The sequence below is a fragment of the Eptatretus burgeri genome, chromosome 9, assembly GCF_056783735.1.
Source record: "Eptatretus burgeri isolate ZD-2024b chromosome 9, Ebu_testis_v1, whole genome shotgun sequence".
NCBI classification, from domain to species: Eukaryota; Metazoa; Chordata; class Myxini; order Myxiniformes; family Myxinidae; genus Eptatretus; species Eptatretus burgeri.
This window is the reverse complement of record NC_140969.1, coordinates 24,596,952-24,619,662: the sequence shown is the minus strand read 5'-3', so window position 1 is coordinate 24,619,662 and position 22,711 is coordinate 24,596,952. Positions and strand designations below refer to the sequence as shown.

The 22,711-nt window shown below is 45.3% G+C and overlaps 1 protein-coding gene across 3 annotated transcripts in view; it reads left to right on the top strand.

The window, feature by feature from the left end:
- The window catches only part of LIN9 (lin-9 DREAM MuvB core complex component), an 87,139-nt gene that overhangs the window by 9,503 nt on the left and 54,925 nt on the right, over nt 1–22,711 (top strand). For all 3 annotated transcript variants that reach the window (XM_085894394.1, XM_085894393.1, XM_085894392.1), the window contains exons 5-9: nt 13,810–13,928; nt 16,993–17,118; nt 17,233–17,390; nt 17,856–17,989; nt 18,088–18,213. In XM_085894394.1, coding sequence (XP_085750520.1) covers nt 13,810–13,928; nt 16,993–17,118; nt 17,233–17,390; nt 17,856–17,989; nt 18,088–18,213 — 663 coding nt within the window. The remainder of the gene's footprint in view (nt 1–13,809; nt 13,929–16,992; nt 17,119–17,232; nt 17,391–17,855; nt 17,990–18,087; nt 18,214–22,711) is intronic.

Here is a 22,711-nt window from a genome sequence, read left to right as displayed (position 1 = left end):
TATGACCACCTAGCATATCATCATAACAGTTTCCCTCCTTGGTCATATTTTGACCATACCCAGCCACACCTGATACTCACCAACCTAGTAGACCCCTATTTGGTTCCTGTAGCAGCTACCCCTAGGCCCCCGTGCCTGCCAAACGGGATTTACGAATGCCGTGGATAGCCATCAACATTCCCCAAATGAGAAGTCCCCAACTGCCGGTGGTTCAGGTTAGCTTCTGTTGCCTTTTGTCTTGCCCACTGCCACAAGTCTCCCATTAAGTTGTCATATACAAATTTGATGTTAAGTCCACACAATATTAAAGGCACTACAAGTCTATACAATATTAACAGCAACATTATTTTTTAGGCAATTATACTCAACACTAATTACAACAATAATATTTACAATATGCAAATGTAATAATGGGTGAGCAGCACTGTGAGCGCTCAAGGCATGGTGTAAGCTCCTTTCTCAACTTGCGCTAGAAGACAAAAGAGTCTCATGAGATGCATATTTACATATAAGGGTCATACAAGTATTTTCCATACATGCCTTCACTATCTGGTATTGTCCATTTTCCACGATTATGCATATGCTAGTCAAAACACTGCCACATCTATCATAAACCTCCATCAGCATTTTACTTGTAGATTTCCTTTCTTTCTTGTTACAAATTCCTGTATCTTCGTGTGTAGTGAGATTCATGAGTCCATGTTTGGCTTACCTTTTCACTTGAAAGTTCGTTAAGTAATCAGTAATACCTGGAAGAGTCTTCCCCAGGGCGCCCCTCCGCCAGAACACCTTGTTGGCTCCTCAGCTGGTGGGGGTCGGGTCTGGTTGTGGCCCCATACAGAGGTCCTCGGGGTCTTCCTCCATGAGTTTGCTGTTAATTATTATGATGGCCTGGGTGAGGGGTGAGGCTTCACAGCATTTCTTTAGACAAATGGAAATGAGACGTTTGATCAGAAATACTCCAAAAATGATTCCCATGATGATTAGGATTGCTGCCCCTACCAGGCACAGTAACCAGTCTCCCCAGTCATGAAATATAGATCTCCACCCTGCGTAACCCTCCTTGCGTTCCACTCGATCGCTAGTGAGAGCTTCAAGCCTTATAGGTGAAAACACCTATAAGTGAAATGTGTTCTTCTCCGGGAGGTTACTGTATTTTCACAAGATTTCACAACTATACTCCAAAAGGGTTCTTTGGGGGCCCATGGAACTTGGGTAATTAGAGATGCGTGTTGACCCCATATGAATCCTATTTGTGCAAAGTGCCCCCGCTGGGTTTTGTCTTGTGTTTTGTTCTGCCAAGCCACTTCTGTCTTTTCTGCATTTTCTGACGTCCCCCCCTCCCAACAGGTTTTGTCATAGCATAAGACCATCTAATCGATTTTATTTCCTCGTTTCATTCTATCAAATCATAAGTTTCCTCGGCTTGGACGCAAGACAGTTCTATGAGCTGCTGTGGCTGGATGGTTGTCAGCCCTCTGGAAATGAGTGGTGCGGTCTTGCCAGGTTCCTTTGAAAATATCTTTACCTTATCTAGTTCTTGGTTGTATGTTTTCCCCAACCTTGCGTATTCACCTGCTTCCATTCTTTCTCCAGCCGCTCCCCTCCTATGTCGCTGTGGGGTTGATACTGGTTCATTTCCGTGTCCCCCTTTGCCACGGAGGTGTATACGGTTTCTTTGGCTTGAGTGTGTTAGTGTGTTGCCTAGTGATAGGTCCCCCCCACAAAGGAGTAGTGTGGGAGTTGCATATTGTGTCGTCAAAGGTTTTGTCACTGTCTCCGTTACTACAAGGTTTACAGCATGCCACTGCACTGAACACTGCAGTCAACTGCAACATAATGACAAGTATTTGTGTAAAAGATTATTTTTAAATGATACCTCCGTACGAGGCTCCCACCATGACTAGAGCTTGCAGGACTGGAAGTTGCTGTGGGTGCGTGGTGAGTGGATGTGAAGGCCAGAGACCTTACTGTACACTACTGTAGATTTTGATCAGGCAAGCATACCTTCCATCCATCTCCTTGTCTGACGGCCTTTAAAGTGTTCTGGTGTTCGTTGCTCCATCTTGTGGTTCTGGGGCGCATCTCAATCTGTTCACCATTCTTCCTAACTCCCCTGCACTATGTCCGTTACTAACTGCCATTGAGATGTGCGGTGTTAGTCCTTCTCTGTGCTTCATTAGTTCGCGCTCTCTGGCGGCTTGTTTCACCTCCACCGCCGCTCCTTCCTTCCCGATCCATCGGTTGGTTGTCATCAGAGAGCGTTTGACGGTGTAATCTCCATGTGCTTTGGCCACGTATTCATAATCCTGCCCTGTTTCATCGTAGTCGACAGTGAGTGCAGTGCAAAGCCAATTCCATTCCTTCCAGATCGATGTCGTTGCTAAGCAACCGTTACTCTACATCCCTTTAATTCCGCTTATGCTTCCCAAATCCAATGAATTTATCCTGACAGATAGAGGCTCATATAAAGACAACAGACATGCTTTTCTGTCCGCTTCCAGACAAACATCTCGACCCCGACAGGCAGAGAATCGAAATGCTCTCTCGTCAAGGCCCACGATGGCTGCGTGTTCAAACAGCACGAGCTCCGCCCGTAATTTTTCCCAAAAACACCGCTATCCTCATAAGTGCGTAGCCTACCAAACGTCCTTGTTCTTGGATGTCTGACATGTAAACAAGGACAAATGTGTCCAAGAGCCACGTCCTAAAGGTTTTGTCTTTACCAGAATAATAATAAGAAGAAGAATAAGAATAAGAACAACAACGCGGAACTCTCTTAGAGCCGGCGTTCACTACGCGAGACGCGGCTAAAAGATAAACCCACTTTAAATAAAATCCGTTCCTTGTTCAAAGCATTTAAATCCCCTTTCCATCCATCCCAAATCCCTCGGTCCTGCTCCTCTTCCGCGTCTCTTTTTATTTTTATTTTTCTCTTTTCCTCTTTCGGTCACGAAGCCCAATCAACAACAACAACAACCGGAACAAACATATATCACAGCCTTGTTTCAAAGTATTGTCGCTTCCATGTTCCGATAGCGCGTGCACTCGCCTCGAAACACAAAATCGAGTGATGCTTTGAAACGTCAATGTCCTTATTAATTAATTTTACCACAAAGCTATTTCTTTAAAATCTAGTTTGTCCACCATATTCAAAATCAGCCGCCTCGAGAAATTCTCGTACATTGCTCCGACAAGCAGGCACGTTCACAGCAGGGTGTTAATTGCACTTTCAAGTTTGACAAAGCGCGCTGGGCCCATGCGTGATTACGTCATCACGCACTCACATGAGCAATACGTCTTATCAGCGCGTTGGTTTTTACGATCAAACTCACGTAACAAATATTTGACGACATCTCAAATACGTTCGTTTTAAATCGGAATTTTTACAGAATCCTAAGAAGGGCGTCCCCATCTTGTAAAATGTGTTAATCCATTTCGTAAACCCTCACGATAAGCTGTCCTTCGACGGGACGATTTCGTGCTTTCGGCGCGCCTGTTAAATCCTACGGCACGTCACGTGACTCGCAAAACCCCATAAAATATCAGTTTTTTTTCCCAGATTTACGAAAATCAAGTATAAAACATGCTTAATGACCCCAACAATGAAACCAGAATTGAAACTGACGTTAAAACGAACCCGTAACGTCGATCAGCCTCACGAAACATGCAAAGTGGAAACAGAACTGAATTTGAATTTGAAATCAAAATGATGCTCCGTGGAGACCATCCATTTATCACGTATCATGTACAGTGTTCAAAGCCAAAACAGCATACAGAGTTTATCGGACGATGAGAAAACCCGAACGTTGGTCCATTTGACATCCCACAGCACGAGTACTGTAGGGAATTCTCACACATAATCCCCAAACTGTCTGCTGAAGTAGTTTTAATTATTCAATTCCCCATCGAGTACACACACACACACACACACACACACACACACACACACACACACACACACACACACACACACACACACACACACACACACACACACACACACACACACACACACACACACACACACACACACACACACACACACACACACTCTCTCTCTCAAAATGACATTTGCCCATCACTGAATTAACAACACGTGCAGAATCGGTCATCATCGTCCTTCCTCCGGATTTGGTGTGCGCAATTCACCTCGTCCAAAGTCTTCACATTAACGATGACGACCAATCATTATCTCCATACAAACATACAAGTTGTTCCACACATACAAGTTCCAGGTTGGAACACTCAACTTACGTCTAACACAAAACTCAACCTTCCCCACCACATTGTATTCACAAATACATCCAAATAGGTAACTCTACAAACAGCCCTTCTCCTGGCTCATTAACCTTGTGTTCTTTTCCCGTTGGTTCAAGATTCCCTCTGAATCAAATCGCTTACGTCCTGTCTCACTTTGTGACTCCGTTAGCCACGCTGCAAATGCTCTCCAGTGTTTTCCACTTTCACCGATAACTTTAAGTGTTGTTCCTTTGGGTAACTCTATGTTCTTTGCAGAGTTATTCCCCATCTTTTGTTCTTATCTTACGAACCGCCTAATAGCTGTAAATCGTTTCTCCTTTTACACCGGGACCGAGATCCCTTTCGACCCGCCGCCTAATAGCTGTAAATCGTTTCTCCTTTTACACCGGGACCGAGGTCCCTTTCGACCCGCCGCCTAATAGCCTCAAACCCAATGTAGGCCTCTAACCTTCCCTCTCTATGGTACAGGATTCCAACCTGTTTCCTCCTTATTTCACACGGATACCTTTATCCTCGACCCTTACCGGTTCTAACATACGGCCTGCCAGCCCTCTTTGTGCCCTTCAAACAAACCGCACTCGAATCACCTCATATGTTTTTACCGTTACAGTTCTTGATCCGAGCAGATCCTGGAGCTGCGTCCAGTGGGGCACTGCCCACCAAGTGTACAGTTTCCACCTAACTAGGGCTCCCTGTCTTAGGTGCCCTATACGTGCAATTTCCACTTACCTTTAGCTGAACCCTTGCGATCGCTGTACACCAAGTGGAGTCCCGCCGTCCACACCGCCAGCATCAGTTGCATCCCATCCTCGTCGCCAATTGTTATGACTCTTCACTCGGCCGAGTAATGACAGAGTCGAATGAGGGTTCTCGAATGATACGATTTATTTCAGAAGATGGCACTACGCATGCGGAATGCAGCCCAAAGGCCCTTCAGTCAGGTGCCCCCGGACCACTGAGATTTTTACTTCAAAACAGTTGTATATATAATCACACAAAAGCAAAACTGGGTGTGGACTATAAGTGTGTGCTAAGGGATAAAGAAATAAAGAAATAAATGTGGCAGTGGGCTTCTTTCCCCCCTCCCTAGGGGCCCTCAGGGAAGTTGAATCAGTCAATCCTCAGATTCGCAACCCAACAGTTCATCTTGCAAACTAATAACTTTCTAAGACTCCTACACCCCTACACTGGCACCTGCTGATAGCAAAGGCGAAACTCTGGTGATGACTAAGAACAGGAATGTGTGGGATATCAGCATACACAGTTTTCCCAAGGACATGCTGTTGTGCAGCTGCAGAGCCATAAAGGGTTATCAAAGACATAGTGAAAACAGCATGATACATTTAAAGCAAGGTAAGCAAGGTTTAAATAATACACAATTACAAGCAAGGTTTGAATCCCGACAGCTGATTAACACACATCTAATGGTCCAAAATATGACCACCTAGCATATCATCATAACAAGAGGCATATGGTCACGTGACCTGTAATTGAAAATCCTTACCACAATAACTTCTGAACCACAAAGGGATTTCAACCAAACCTGGCAAAAGTATGAACTGACTCTCTTTTCGGTTAATCAGGTCAAACAAAGGTCATGCTTTTTGAGAAAATCATTTGGCAGATCCTACCTTGAATTGGAAGCTTGATTCTGATGTTCTCTCTTGCACTCTCCTTTAATTGAGATCAAACGTACCGGTGGGGCGGAGGCATGTCCATTGGTATATATTTTCTATTAATTTCCCCCCCATCCGAGCACTTCCCTCATCCTTTGTACCCAGATTCAGATCCCACATGCTATAATGTCTGCTTCCTGATGCACGTGCAATATTCCTCCATGAGCTTTACACGGATCCTGCATAAACGGTCTGATAGAACCTGAACCAAGCCCCTTCATATAATTGTATTGTGGACCATTGGTAAAGTATGAACAGTAAATAAACCTTCAATTTGCTGCGCACATCCTGTCGCACTGAATGCCCAGCAATGGAAGCTTAACAAAGGATCGCAATCGGTGTCTTCAATGAGGGTTTGGAATGGTATCACAAAAGAGGTTGTGACGATGGGTGCAGTTTTGGAGTTGCTGGAAGAATGTTGCACAATCTGCTTCCCAGCAGTTGAAATGAGGGATCGTCCATTGGTTTGTTTGATTTATCGCAGTCAGTGGCATTGCTGAGACACCTGCTAGCGGATTGAGTAAATTGGAGAAGATTTTATAATTCCTTGACCTTTTCTGATCCGAAGGAGAAGGTGAAGCATGGTTGGAACGTCGTTCTGGTGAGCTTTATGGGATGGTGCATCCTCAGTCTGTCTGTCAGTCTATCCATCCGTGAAACTTCTTTTGCCAAACTGCTGATGCGATTGCGACCAAACTTGGCAGAAATGATATTTTATATGTTGCAACTCGAGTTTGTTCACGACATTAAAAAATCTGGTCCTAGGGGGCTATACAAGGGGTTTTCCCCCCAAAATGGCTATTTGTTTTCTTAAACTACACACAATTCCGATGAAACTTGACCACAATCTTCATCACCCGTGATGTTGCAAAGTTTCTTTTTCACGACATTAATAAAAATCGAGGTCTCCTGGCAGGTCCAGATTTATGCAAGGGCAACCAGGGCACAGGCCCTGGGGCCTCCACCACCCAAGGGCTCATTCAGGATTATTTTCATGATGGATGTTTAATGTTTTGTATGCCTTACTTAGCCAGCGGAAAGTGCACAGGCAAGTTGCATCCTCGTGTGATGAATTACAGCGTATTAACCAGTGTAGCAAATTTGATACAAAAATTGGGCATTGAATGGATATTTGAGAAGTTGATTTGGAAATTGTTTTGCTGATATATTCCGCATTCACTTGTTCGAGGGATTCTTTTACTTTGCGTTGGCGGAATCCGATACCAGGAACATATTGTGACGTCCACGGGATTTGAACAGTCCCACCAACGTAGAATGAGCCGAAACGATGGAGGCGGTTTATTTATTTATAACCCAAACATGGCGATTCTAATCGCTCTACCGCAAACGGGACGAGGAAGGTGGCACAAGTCGCTTTTCACTGAGTTGATGATGTTTATTTGTTTTTATTATTACCAGAAATAACAAGACTCGGCAAGAAGAGGGATCCGGGGCGATTCGACGGGATGGTGTAGGATCGGGCGTGGGGAAAAACACAGACAATTCCAATGAATATAGAGATCTCAAACCTTCTAAGGCGCCAAGCGCGCGCGCGCGCGCACACACACACACACACACACACACACACACACACACACACACACACACACACACACACACACACACACACACACACACACACACACACACACACACACACACACACACACACACACACACACACCGTAGCTATTTCTGGTGGTCAGGCTGGACCGTGGTGTGGACGCAACTGTTCCTGGATCGGCGTCGGACGAGCTGGCCTTGCTCTCGTCAGGGGGGGGGGGGGGCAGGAGAAACCGTGGTGCCGTCGACCTCCTGGTCTTGGCCCAAGTCCGCTCACAGCCGCCAGGGAACCAGTTCTGGCGCCAAGTTGCGAGCAGAAGAGGGAGGCAGGTCCGCCCACCGTTCGACCCCGTACTCCGAGTCAGCAGAACCCCAGAGCCAACCAAGGTGAGGCACGAGGCTCAGCAAGGCTCCAAGACACGATCAAGAACACGATCAAATCAGCACAACAACAAGGACACTCTCCACGCAGCAGCCTCTACACCAAAAAAACACGATCTTTTTGGTTGTAATCTTCTTCCTCTTCCTTTTTCGACCCCGAACAGAACCTTTTTATCCTCCTGTCCTCGTCACTTCCAATCGAACCGTTTATTGGCCCACCGCCGTCGCCTTCTGCCAATCGTGATCACAGGGCGGAGCCATCCGCTGCACTGTCCTGTGACGTCACGGCCAGTCTCCAGAGAATACCAAAAGGGGTTTACGCAGACACACTTACCCTATCCCGTGTCCCTATCTAATTACGTGACAATTATCATTTCCCCCCTTGAAGAAATGAACATTTACTAGACAACTTATCACCACTGAATTGCTACTTATTACATCGAGATCCTGGTAAACTCGAACAGCATGGCATACCTAATTAAACATCCTAATTACCCTTTGAATGCATACCCCCCCTCAAACGTAACACTGCCCCCTCCTCTGGTACCGCAGCTCCTGCAAGGTATATCACAGGCGCTACCGTACCAGCCTTAACACTTACTGACTCACACCTAATTAACCTAACGAAATAAAGTAGGAGGGGCAATGGGCAGAGAGTCGCAGCTAACTTACCTATCCTGCTTAATGTACTACCCCCTTATGGCCTTATCCTCGCATAAACAATCATTCGTTTTTTTATTTTATTTTATTTTATCACATGAGAGCACTGAGCGAAGTTGCACTCCATCTTCTGGATCATCGCTCTTGCCCAGCACTCTTCCAGTGATCTGGGGAGGGGAAACAAAAGGTTCCACAAAAACACAACACTTATACTTTACATTCCTACTCTAAGCCTTAACGACACTATTCACAGGATATTTACACTTGACCGCCTCCCCCAGTGGATGCTAAAATAGACCCAGCGTTACCTGGGGAGCCAATTTTCAAATTTGCTTGCCCCAAAATTACGCGGACATCATGCCCTTGCTGCACCTGTCAAGTTGTGCGGGATCGAGTGGGACTCACACATCTTCACAACACTCACACCATGGTCATCATCACATTTCTAGGTCATGGTCCTCACTTTAATCATGCAGGCTGAATCCCGTCATGGCCGTGGGGTGGGTTACCACAAGATGATGGGGGCATCTCAGGTGCAACCATGCCCACAGGTAAGCTTTAGTCCAACCCGGACGTTTCTCCGCCCCGCTCCCTTTGATTCCCTCCCCCCTGGTAGCCATCAGCTCTAATCCCGTACAACACTCTGGAAGGGGTCTCACTGGCTCCTCTGGCCTTCCTGGGTCACCAAGGTCCTACCCACCTTGGTCGCCCAACCAGACCCTCTCCCAGTTGCCTCCAGACACTGTCACCATTAGCCACCAGGTGGTGAATCTCCTTGAAGGGGGTCGCAATTCCCGCTCACCGTGAGCTTCAGCAATCCCTGTGGACAAGCACATCATCCCCACCCACAAAACCCACATGACTCCCCCACCCCATCGGCCTTACATGTGACACCTGCATTTCTAACACTTCACCGACCATGACCTTCCCTGTTACCATACCGTGTCCAATAAAAAAATCAATGTGTGCACCATACATTTCACTACTTCACTCAAAACAACTCACACAGCACTTCTCACCCGATCCACGCACCAGCCATTGGACAGCCACTCGTGCCCGCTTTATTTCCAATTACCCACTGTCCTGATTGTCACTCTAAAACCCAGCAGAACTCACAAACCCATGCCAATTTTCCCACAATTCATTTTTTTTTCCACCAAAGGAGGGCACTTCGCCACAATCTCAGCAGCCGAGCATGGCCGTATATGCTCAGCCCAATCTAGTCTCCCCGACCCCCGACAGTGATCTCCGGACCCGACCTATGAAAGGGCATCTCGGATAGACCTGGCGGTTCAGCAGGAGAATTCACCCTCTCCGAGTCTAAATGTCTATTGGAGGGTCTCTCCATCGCCGGGTACCGGCAATATCGTTGCATGTGTCCTCTTCGCCCGCACCGGAAACAACTCCCCATAAAAGGCCCCCGTGGGTATCGGTGTAATGTCTCTTCCGGTTCCGGACCCCCTCGGCCATAATCGAATTGCTCTATTGGCTGGGCTGGACCCCGCCGCTTTGGCGCACTAACTACTGGATTACCCTTTATCAAACTTGACAGTTTCTGGCAAATTTCCTGAAACATTTGGGTAATGCCAATTTCTCCCAGCCCCCCTCCCTGATCCTGGATCTCTGCCTGTCGGATCGTCACCGATGGCCTCTCTGGAACCCGACCCGGCCGACTCCACGAGGCCAGCCTGGCCGCGCACTCGGCCGCTCGGTGAACGGTGGGTGGATCCTGTAGCTCCACCAGTGCTCGGACCTCAGGGTCAGGAAGAGCAGCTAAAAATTTCTCGAGTGCCAGTCTGTCCCATGCCTCCACTGTAAGGTCCCGATACGCGATCCTGACTGATTGGTAAATGTCCTGTGCCAGCTCCTGCACTGTCTCACCCGGCTTTATTCTGCAGTGCTGGAGCTGGGCCCGCACCAGATCACAGTTCGCTGCAAACCCAAACCGACGGCTCAACGCCTCGCAAATGTGGGAGCTGGTCAACATCCCCTCCGCGATCACGTTTAACACATCTGCGGCTGGTCCCCGCAACGTTGCCACCAAATTCCCTGTACGTTCCCGCTCATTCCACCCGTTTAGTCGGGAAATGCACTCAAATTGCGTCAGAAAAGCTTCAACGCTCCCTGACCCATCGAAATTTACCAGGGGGATCACTTTTACGGTGGCCCGCTTCTCAGTTTCTCCCTTGTCCGAATCAAACACCCTTGTGGCTGCGTATCCAATTTCGGAGCCCACTGTGGCCAAAAATGTTTTGTGGTGAGGGTCTCATGGGTCAATTTTGCCTCCTGTTCCAAACGTTGAATGGACCGATTCACCTCTTCCCGCAGGATCTTCTGGGCCCGCACAACCTCCTCCAAGGCTCCGTCGCGAGTTTGTAGCTGCTCCTCAACCAACCCGGACACTCTACTTACAAAAGACGGCTCTACCAGGCCTTTATCCAAGACTTCATCTTGGCTCATAATTTTATCTTGTTCATCCAAACGAGCCTCCAATCCTTTTACCTCCTCCGCCAAATTCATCCCTTGCTTCCTCAGCTCTCCCCACTCTTCAACTTGCAGCTGCATACGAGCATCCACACAGGCACAATAACGTTCCAGGCTTTCATCCACTTTATCAACCCGAATGTTCGTTGCATAAATTTTATCTACCAATTTTTTTTCGTATATTTTCCCCCTCCAATGTAATTTCTACCTTTGTTTCCTCCAATCTATCCTCGAATTTACTTTGTATTTCTCCCAATTTAACATCCACACACTCCTGCATCTCAGTTTTCATTTTCTCCATCTTTTCCCCCAATTCATTCCTCATTAAATCAATCCGTGCACCCAACTGTTCCCCCATTACCCCCAATCGATCTGCCATCTCTGCCCCCTGTGCCGTCATTTTTGCCCTCTGTGTCACGAATTGATTTTCCATTTGTGCCGTCATTTCTGCCCTCTGTGTCACGAATTGGTTTTCCATTTGTGCCGTCATTTCTGCCCTCTGTGTCACGAATTGATTTTCCATTTGTGCTGTCATTTCTGCCATTTGTGCCCCCTGTGCCGTCATTTTTGCCCCCTGTGCTGTAATTGCACTCATTAAACGTTCCAACATTGTCCAGATCGTCATCGTGCCGGTTTCCGGCGCTGCCGGCTCCGTCACGGGCGATGAAGCACGGTCCACGCTCGGAATAGGGGAGGTTCCAACCCTACCCCCGACTCGCTGCCAGACACGTGGCCTTCCTCCTCAAACATCTGCACATCCACCATGGTGCAGAAGTCCTGTTTGCTGCCAATTAGTTTAAATTTGAAAAATCCCGCCAAAATTTTCCCGCGCTCACGCGCTTTTCTGTAGTAATTTTATATTCCAATTCGTGGCGAGATTTTAATCTTGGTATATTCTCCCGATACCAAATATAATTAGAGGGGTTCGAACATCCAACACCCTGACACCAATGTGACGTCCACGGGACTTGAACAGTCCCGCCAACGTAGAATGAGCCGAAACGATGGAGGCGGTTTATTTATTTGTAACCCAAACATGGCGTTTCTCATCGCTCTACCGCAAACGGGACGAGGAAGGTGGCACGAGTCGCTTTTCACTGAGTTGATGATGTTTATTTGTTTTTATTATTACCAGAAATAACAAGACTCGGCAAGAAGAGGGATCCGGGGCGATTCAACGGGATGGTGTGGGATCGGGCGTGGGGAAAAACACAGACAATTCCAATGAATATAAGGATCTCAAACCTTCTAAGGCGCCAAGCACACACACACACACACACACACACACACACACACACACACACACACACACACACACACACACACACACACACACACACACACACACACACACACCGTAGCTATTTCTGGTGGTCAGGCTGGACCGTGGTTTGGACGCAACTGTCCCTGGATCGGCGTCAGACGAGCTGGCCTTGCTCTCGTCAGTGGGGGGGGGGGGGCAGGAGAAACCGTGGTGCTGTCGACCTCCTGGTCTTGGCCCAAGTCCGCTCACAGCCGCCAGGGAACCAGTTCTGGCGCCAAGTTGCGAGCAGGAGAGGGAGGCAGGTCCGCCCGCCGTTCGACCCCGTACTCCGAGTCAGGAGAACCCCAGAGCCAACCAAGGTGAGGCACGAGGCTCAGCAAGGCTCCAAGACGCGATCAAGAACACGATCGAATCAGCACAACAACAAGGACGCTCTCCGCGCAACAGCCTCTACACCAAAAAAACACTATCTTTTTGGTTGTAATCTTCTTCCTCTTCCTTTTTCGACCCCGAACAGAACCTTTTTATCCTCCTGTCCTCGTCACTTCCAATCGCGCCGTTTATTGGCCCACCGCCGTCGCCTTCTGCCAATCGTGATCACGGGGCGGAGCCATCCGCTGCACTGTCCTGTGACGTCACGGCCAGTCTCCAGAGAATACCAAAAGGGGTTTACGCAGACACACTTACCCTATCCCGTGTCCCTATCTAATTACGTGACAATTATCATTTCCCCCCTTGAAGACATGAACATTTACTAGACAACTTATCACCACTGAATTGCTACTTATTACATCGAGATCCTGGTAAACTCGAACAGCATGGCATACCTAATTAAACATCCTAATTACCCTTTGAATGCATACCCCCCCATCTCAAACGTAACAATATAAAGCGATGCTTCTCGATTTGTTCCATATATTTCCATAACGTGAATTGAATCAAATGTAGCTTGGAAGTTGTAACAGTAATACAATAACTTTTTAACAGTCTAATTGCACGCGTTGCCAATCTTCATTTATCTGGAATCCATTGGTGGTAATAAAAGCCTGCACAACACTCCTGAAATTATGCATTTTTGTCCATTAATTTAATTTGTGAAGCTTGCTATGTTCTTAAAGCAACTATACAGATAGAGGATTGATTCGGGTTGCCACAGAAAAGGATATGAGTTTTTGGTGCCATCAGTGAAAAAGGTGGAAAACCATTGATTTATTTCATCAATGATGGGAGAAAGGGACACCACCTCCCATGTGTGACCCGGGGCATCCACCATCATAAATCCTGCGCTGTCTACGGGGATGTTGTCCCCCAAAATAGATATTTAGTTTCTTCTCCGTTACATATTTTCTGGGTCATCCATGCCGACAAGTGGTTTTCTGCTTATCTTATCCAGCCACGACTAGGTGAACGCCCAGGGGGTATTGCCCCTATTTTTTTTGTTTGTTATGAATATTCCTTTATCTCTGATATGTTGTCTGGTTAGCAGTATGACATATTTGGTTGTTTGTTTGTGGCCAGGCATCGACCCCAGACAAGCGATGTGCCCAGCGTGTGGGCATTCGTTTGCGCAACCTGCTCAAGTTACCTAAAGCCAACAGGTGGTGCATTTTTGAGTGGTTCTATGCTAATATTGACAGGTGTGTATGTTCTTTTCTTATTTTTCTCGAATTTATTTTCATTTAAATCATCGTCCCTTCTCAATCCAAATATATTCCCTCTTGCTATCATTTAAGTGTAATTTTCAACATCTCAACAGCTTGCACAACTGATGTGGTGTTGCACTTAAGTACCCTTTATTTTAGCAAGGGATGGCAGGATAGCTTAAAGGTATGCACAATTGCCTCTGAACCTTTGAGCCTGGGTTTAAATCTCGACTCTTCTACGAACTGTCATCCTGGTGTTTAGTGTGCAGGTCGATTGAACAGTGTGTGTGCTGTCCCTCCGATGAATGTTAAACATGGTGTCCTGTCTGCTAGCATTAGTTCGTGAATGTTGGATCTCAGTGTCTTTTGCGAAGAGGAGGTGAGTTATTGCCAGTACCTTGGACAAATTACAAATTTGAACCATGACTACCACTGGGATTGTGAAGTCAAACCACAAAGTGAAATCCTTACCATGGTGCTGCTTTGGCGGCTCTCTACGTATCTTCGGGCAGAACACCAGAAATGAGATTTTGGAGAGTTGAGACAGGTTTACTTTACTTGGTTTCAGTTTCACTCGACACCTTCTTTGCTAAGCGTATTTCTTTGCAATGCAGTGTTTGCAATCCATCACCATTAATATGAACCAATCCAGCAGACTGGCTTTTGCATTTTGCTGAACTCGATATAAATTAGGTGGATTATATATACTAGCAGATACCAGTCTACAACGGGTATGGGGGACAGGATTGATCACAATACTCGGTTATGGTAGTTTCTTTGGATGTTTTGCGCCGCATTCAACAGCTCAGTTCATATTGGTGGTGTGTCTGGGTGCCCATGGTAGCGTTTGAGACCTGTCGCTTTATATTGTTGGCCTTGACACATAGTGCCGGATGATGAACACCAACAATTTGACATCTTCATCGTTTCTATATTACCTCCATCAACAGATTAACAACATGGCAGGATAAAAGTCGTAAATGCCAGGTTGAACAAACGTCCTGAACTCATGGACTTAGTTAAGTAAAGCACGTCGTCTGGAACCCGGCCGTCTGTTTGCCACCAAACACTGCTGATTGCGACGTCATCGATTTCCCCCTTTGAAAATTCTATCCATATTCGATTTTTTTTTTTTTTTTGAATCTGTTATCACCTGTGTAAATACATGGAACACATAATGTGAAGAGTTCAGAAGTATGAACAGAATATGTTCAGAGAAAAGTGTTCGAAGTTCCAGGCGTACGCCCATTGTATTATGATTTATATTATATTATATTATATATATATATATATATATATATATATATATATATATATATATATATATATATATATATATATATATATATATATATATATATATATCTTTTTTTATATTTATGCATGTGTAATATATAAATTAGGTACACTGTCGGCCCCACATTTCTGTGGGTTATAGTGTGGCCTGCGACATTTGTGTTTTGCGTTTTCACTTTTTTATTATATAATTTTATTTATATGCCTGTATACGTTATATTTTTTAATACATTTGACAAGTCTCCTTTTTCCACCCAGGAAATTGGAAATTGGCCAACATCACAGCATGACAGAAAGGTGTAAAAACGGATCCCCTTAACTGGAGCCCAATTCGCTTACTGTATGTCCAATCATCAGCAAGGCCATATAATCCATCATAGCAGTTGACATAAAATCATTCCTTTTCTCGAACAGCCTCATCTCAGATCATCAATTTGGATTCAGACCTGGTCACTCGACCTTGGACATGCTGCTTCTACTCTTCCAACAATGGATCGGGGTCCTCAATGACGGACATGAGATCAGGGCCATCTCTCTGGACATATCTCAAGCTTTTGATATAGTCTGGCATCTTGCCTTGCTCTCCAAAATGTCTGCCTATGGAATCCAAGGCCAACTTCACTCTTGGATTACTGACTTCCTCCCCTCTTGTCAACGTGGGGCTCTCAATGGAATCCTTTCATTTCCACTCCCCCCGTCATGGCTGGAGTACCCCAAGACAGTGCTCTCTGCCCCATGTTACTCTTAATCTTCAATCTTCATCATTCATCTCACTGACCCTCTCTGGAAAATCCTCATTCTCTCTCTGATACTAAATGACTCCACTCTCTGCTGTGACATCTCAACCTTTGACAGACAGACAGCAGCCTCTTCCCTCTCCTCTGACCTTGACAAAATCACAAACTGGTCGAACAATTTAATTTTTTTGTTTTGTTATGTATCCATATTGTCAACCCTTTGCATTGTCCCTTACCCCTCATCATTACCTGCATCCCTTGTTTGACCATTTTCGTGTACTTTCTCTTCTCCCTCTGCCTTGTTGTTGGTGTTTCCCCCCTTCTCCTGCTGTTCCCTTTCTTTTGTTGTTTCTTGATTTGTTCTGTGTAACCACTCTTCCAAACCAAACCATATTGCCATGCAAAATAGGTCTGTTTGTGACAACATTGGTTCAGTGATACATTTTTTTGCTGATTCCTTTGCATACTGACTTCTTCCTCAGTATCATTATTCTACCAGGTGAGCACCCAGGGGTATTATTGTCCCTATTTTAATAACCTCTAATAGTTAGAGACATGTTTGTGTGATTGTCCACTTTAGTTATTACGAGCAGTGGTTCCCCCAACAACTCTGCATTACCTGGTGCAGTTATAATCCTGTTATTTTGAAGAATTTTTTGTGGGGGCCTAAACACATCCCTGCACCCACTAAGGAATGGGGTTGGGGATCATTTAATTATTCCTCTCATGTCGCTACAAAGGCTTCGGCACTATGGAGTGCTGAAAATGTAAAAGAAATCCCCAAAAATCCAAGTTTTTATTTTATTTTTTTGCTTGCAACACTCCCTGATACCCATTGATGAACCTCAAGTTTGACGAAGATCTGTGCAGCCATCTCTGAGAAAGATGGTGAGACAGACAATCATCTCTCAAAATTCAGATACCATTGCATGCTCTTCATGAATCTTTTTACACCAGATTATATTTATATATTATATATTTAGAGGTTTTTCTGTTTTCTTTTCCCCTTCCCCATGATGTCCCAGGCCATTATTTGAAGGGGACAACGACTTCTGCATATGTCTACACGAATCGTTTCCACAGCTGAAGACTCGGCATTTAACGCGCGTCCAGTGGAGCACAATCCGTAGACTCATGGGAAAGCCAAGACGGTAAGAAATGGTTTGTAATAAGAACGAATGTTGTGGAGCTGCAGATGTAACTTGGCATACAGCCTCATGGATTGACCAGTGGGAAACTCACGCATCATGGTTTGCAACGTACAGATGTTCTGAAGCGTTCTTTGCGGAGGAACGCTCAACTCTGCGACAGAAACGGGAAAAGATCCGCATGCTTCAGCAACAGCAAGTGATGGACTTATCAAATTTCAAGGACCTTCCAGAGGAGATACCTCTTCCACTTGTCATCGGTACAAAGGTCACCGGTATGTTGCTGCACACGAGACACCTATATGCTTCATTCATTGTTTTTTTGTTTTTTTTCCTTCGAAACACTGCCTCATGATTTTTCTGTGAATCGTAATGGGTCTGCAGCCACTTATTTAAACCAAAGGCCTCTTTCTATTCTTAATACAAAGGGGGATAGCCCATGTGCTCTTTCACAGCACCTTGTTAAACAATAAGCATTGTCAAGTACGTTTGTTATTTTTATTTATTTATATTATTTCGGTGCTCGTTAATCCATTTGAGCAAAGCCATTGTCTATACGATGGTAATTGCTAGCAATGCTGTTGACCTCTCAAGCTACTTTTTTCATTGCTAACTTGAGGCTGCGTGTTGTCATTCTGATTGTAAATGTTTTTTGGGGTGAATATAGTTTTTGGTAATGCTTGTTAATCTGACCTCTCCATGCACACCTTTTCCCTCACTTTGCTCTACTGGGTTGGCAGCAAGACTACGTGGCATCCACGATGGCCTCTTCATGGGACAGATCGATGCGGTAGATACGTATAATGCCACGTACCGTGTTACCTTTGATCGCACTGGCTTGGGGACACATACAATACATGATGTCGAGGTTGTGGTGAGGAAGCCAGACTGAGAATTTTCATGCCTTGTATTCCATTGTTTTTCATTGATGCGGTGGTATGCATTCATGTTTTTAACATTTCCGTGCCACAGAGCAATCAGCCACAAGACAGCATGCCTATCATGGCTTTCGCACAGAAGCAAAGACCAAGTAAAATTCGAGTGGGCAGTCCCCAGCAGGCCACCATGATCAGCACTCAGTTACCTTCTCCACAATTGGTGCGTAATCTCTGCACTCCTATGTCAAGCCCATAAAACACGCACACGTGTATATATATATATATATATATATATATATATATATATATATATATATATATATATATATATATATATATATATATATATATATATATATATATATATATATATATATATATATATATATATATATATATATATATATATATATATAATCATGACAGTGGTTGTTTAGAAATGCCCCTTTGTAAGGTATCGGCACTGCTGGTTGTAATTTTTTTTTTTCTTTTAAATGCTGCAATTTTTCCATGCAAAGCTTACAGGAAATGGAGGAATGGGTATAACTGTGGCAAAAGTGTTGCTCGGGTTGAGTGTTTTCTATTACGAGAGTTGGTACGAAAGTATTGCCTCTTATTTTATTTCTTGCTCAATATAATTTTGATTACAATGAAAATTAGAGCGCATATGTTGGCCAGGCTGAACAGCTTGTTTTGTATCCCATAGATAGGCTGGAACTGATTCCGGATCTTAACCAAAATCGAATCTGCTTGTTGTCAACTACCAAACTCGTCCAACAAGTTTTGTCATAACCCAGCCACAACATTTTGCGATCATTTTTGGCCAGATCTCTCAATTGTGAAGGATCACTTTCACAATTATAGTATCTAAATCTGGATCTTCACCAAGGTCTAATCCATTCGTCCTTCTCACACGTTCAACTTGTCCACCAAATTTCATCTAAATCCGTCCATAACTTTTTAGATGGCCTGCTCTCGACAAACAAACAAACAAATGGGCCAACGTAACCTCCATCCACCTTTGTTGATGGAGGTAATTACAGGGAATATCTACACCAATAAATGTTAATGTGTGTCAGTGTGTCCTCCATGACGACAAAACCATGAAACCGAGCAGCCTGAAACTCTGCATGTATACAAAGGGACCTCCAAGGAAATGCATAAGTGAAAATTGGGTGTCTGGGTTAATTAAAACACCCTTTTTGAAAAGAATTAACAGCCATATTTAATTATGAAGCTTGGTGTTGGCTTAATGGTTAGGGTGGTGGGCTTGGGATCCGAGGATCCTGAGTTTAAATCCCACTCGGCTGTTGAATTAATACCAGGTGTGGTTGACTCTGCCTGTAATCCTTCCAAGGCCGGCAAAATGAGTGCAAGCTTGCTGGTATACTGTATCAGAGTGGCGACCCGTCCAGGATTGTGCCCAATAGCCAAGAAGACTGCTTAGGCAGCACCAATGCTCTGCACAGAGTATGGTCCCAATTAATGGATATTTCATTATATCCTTTATCAGGCACCATCCTTGGCCACCTCACTCTCTGGGGTCTTTAGGCGCATCATTGTTCACCTCGCTGGGGTCTGATGCCGCCATGTTTTTTGGCATGCTCAACCATGCCGTGACTTGGAACAGGCCGCAACAATTTATTTCCGATAGTTTTTTTTGTTTTGTTTTTTGTTTTTTTCTTCACTTTCCTTGCTCATTATCGAATGCCTGTTCAAAGCTACAAGTCGCTGGGTACATCACAATGCTTATAAAGACCTGGAGAGGCCAGTGTTTGTGGCTTTATTTCATTTCCGAACATGCCTTTACCTAAAATGTCTTGAACTGAGCCAAATTACAAAATTTAAGCTTCAGAACTGTACTTAGCAGAAGTGTTCATTTGTCTAATTTGGACATTCGGACAGAGCTATCGCTTGCCATCCATTTAATTGGAGTGCTTAAGCGACTTGCCAAGTACCTGACAGTGGACCGCGACACAGTTCGTGTCCCGATCAGGATGTATAGTCAGCAGTTGCTTCAAGGTAGAGGTGCGTGCGTGCGTACGTACGTATTTGGATATATGGGTGCCGAGGTGGCAAAGTTTCATCCCGTATCTTGGAGGTTTTAAATTTTAACCTCAGCAGCATATGAGCGATGATATTTTTCGTTGTCCTTGTGACTGTTTCTAAAGCAATTGGTTGTTGTTATATGATTGTGTGCTTTCTCTTTGTGAGTTTCTAAGTCAAATGCATTTGATAATACCTGATTTCTGAGTCGGTCGCCCTATTTACAGGTTTTCTCAGTTACAGAGCCAAATTTTTTTTTTCCAATTCTCGCATGCCTGCGTTCATAAAGTATTACACATCTTCTGCTAACTACCCCATTCCTCCCTCTCTTTTTCCCATCCTCGCTGCACCCTCTCCTAATACAGTGCAGGATCCTCCCACTCCTCTTTCCCTCTTTGTCTCCGAACGTATCTTGACAGTTATGGCCGGATGGTGGTTATCCGTACGTGTCCAGCCGGTGTTTTTGTCTGGACGGACCCTTCCCTTCATGCTGCCTTCGCTTCCCTTCCCTTCACGCTGCCTTCCCTTCCTGACCCCCTCCCTTCACGTTGCCTTCCCTTATCTTGCCCTCCCTTCACGCTGCCTTCCCTTAAGTTGAGGCCTGCAGATTGGGCAACAAAATTTTTGTTTGTTACATTTTTGGTATTTCTGCACATAACAAACCAAACACAGATTGAACAAAACAGTATATATGGCCTAATTATTAATGACTCGCCGAATGTCTGTCTGAACCATGGGCTGTGGCCTCAAAGATTCCTGACGTCTCCTTCAAATTTTTCAAACCCTTCCATGTTGTCAAATCCGTGCATCTCAAAACCGATTTGCAGACTGTGAAGACGAGCCCACATTTCAGCATTTGAAGGACTGCCTTCTACTTATTTGTTATCATTTTCAGTGTCGTCGTCATCACAATCCTGACATGATGCATTTGTCATCGATTTCCGAGACTATTCGTTTCAAGACGGCATCATCTTCCTCTTCGTTGTCTTTAAGTATCACCGGAATTTCATCGTCAATGGCAACCCAAGCTTGGAACTCTTCTGCAGCCATTCTCGGAGGAAGATCAACATCTTCCTCGGCTACAGCAAGCTCTTCCTCTTGAAGTTTGGATTGTCCTTTGTTCCAACGATTGACTCTGGTCTCGGAAGAGACCTTGGACCAGGCCCCAGACAACATGTGTATGGCATCAAGCATATTCATTTTCTTTGCAACCTCATTTGCTGTCAGGCGATCACCATTGTCCTCAAGCATGTCTTTGCTCGATGCATCTCATACCTGAAGTAAGCTTTCATGGTCCGAATAATGCCCATATCGCATGACTCCATAATGTATTGTCGTGGTGCTAGCAGCCAAGGTTAATCCCCCCCGACCCAAATTGTGGTGACGGTCGGTTAACACCGTCAGCCTGGAGGGCTGAACTTCTCCCTTGGAGGCCTACAGTGAGACTCTTCGGAGATTGATGTGCGGGAAGGGCGGGGTGCAATGGTGGTGCGACGGGTGGTTGGGGGGGGTGGGCATAGAAATGCATGCATGGGTTGGGGGGGGTGGTTTATACTCGATCCCCATGGCAAATACATGAATACAGTTCCTTTAAAATGAACACATTTAATGAAAATAGACAAATATTTACAAAGGACAAGAATCAATGTAATAATTCTAAATACGTGAGGTAAATTAAACTCTAAGTCGAGGTGCCACTTAGGCAGGGATTTAAATACAGACAAAGGGAAACGAAACAAAAGAAAATCCCTCCTTTACTATGGTACTTTGCTTGGCCCAGTGATGTTCTTTGTGGAACTTGGAATCGAGGCACTTTTGTTTGCACGTATCGACGCGTGCAAAATGGTGCCGAACCGCAATCTCGTAGCGGGAACAAATGTACGTCGGGCAATTCGTGAGCGGTATTCAACACCAAGGCTCAGAGACCCTGTGCAGCTACTTTGTGCGTCAATCTTCCTCACCGACCCACTCGTTGACACGTGGCTTAGGGTCCGTTCCTCACGACCCAACCAAAAGCCAAAGGCCAGCGTCTTACTTCACCACACGAGCCAAATCGCCTCAACATGAATACAAGGACTGTGCCGTCTTCTTCATCCGTCGAAGGAAAGCCAGCCGTAAAGCCCTGTTCTTACAGGCCATCTAGCTACGTTCTCTCTCGATTGTGTGCCCCTCACTCCGCACTCGACCGTTCCTCCTCCCCCTCTTCACTCTCCCTTCTAATTTGATCTGCTGCCTCCCACACCCTCTTCCTCTTCATGCATCTCATGTCACGCCCATCAATCCACCACCTCTGGGGCGTTGCCTCGCCCGCTGTCACCCTTGGAGGGCGGGGCTTCTACCTGCTTGGCATGTTTTCCTGTTTGTTATCGTGGTTTTGGTTACAAAAACATAGGAAAAAGTCACAGCGGCCAATTACTTACTGGGGGAACTTATTCTTATTCCCTAGCTAATTAACACTGCCCCCCCCATGTGGTGACGCGTAACACTTGAACTCACAGTTTCCCTACTTAATTACATTGAGATATCTCCTACACGTTCACGGACAAAACAACTCCATTCAATGCTAAATTCCTCCAGCTACCCCCACAACTGTAACAGTATCTTAGGAGAGGAGGAGATTGTGACCAGACTCTGTGCAGAGCGTTGTTGCTGCTTCAGCAGTCTCCTTGGCT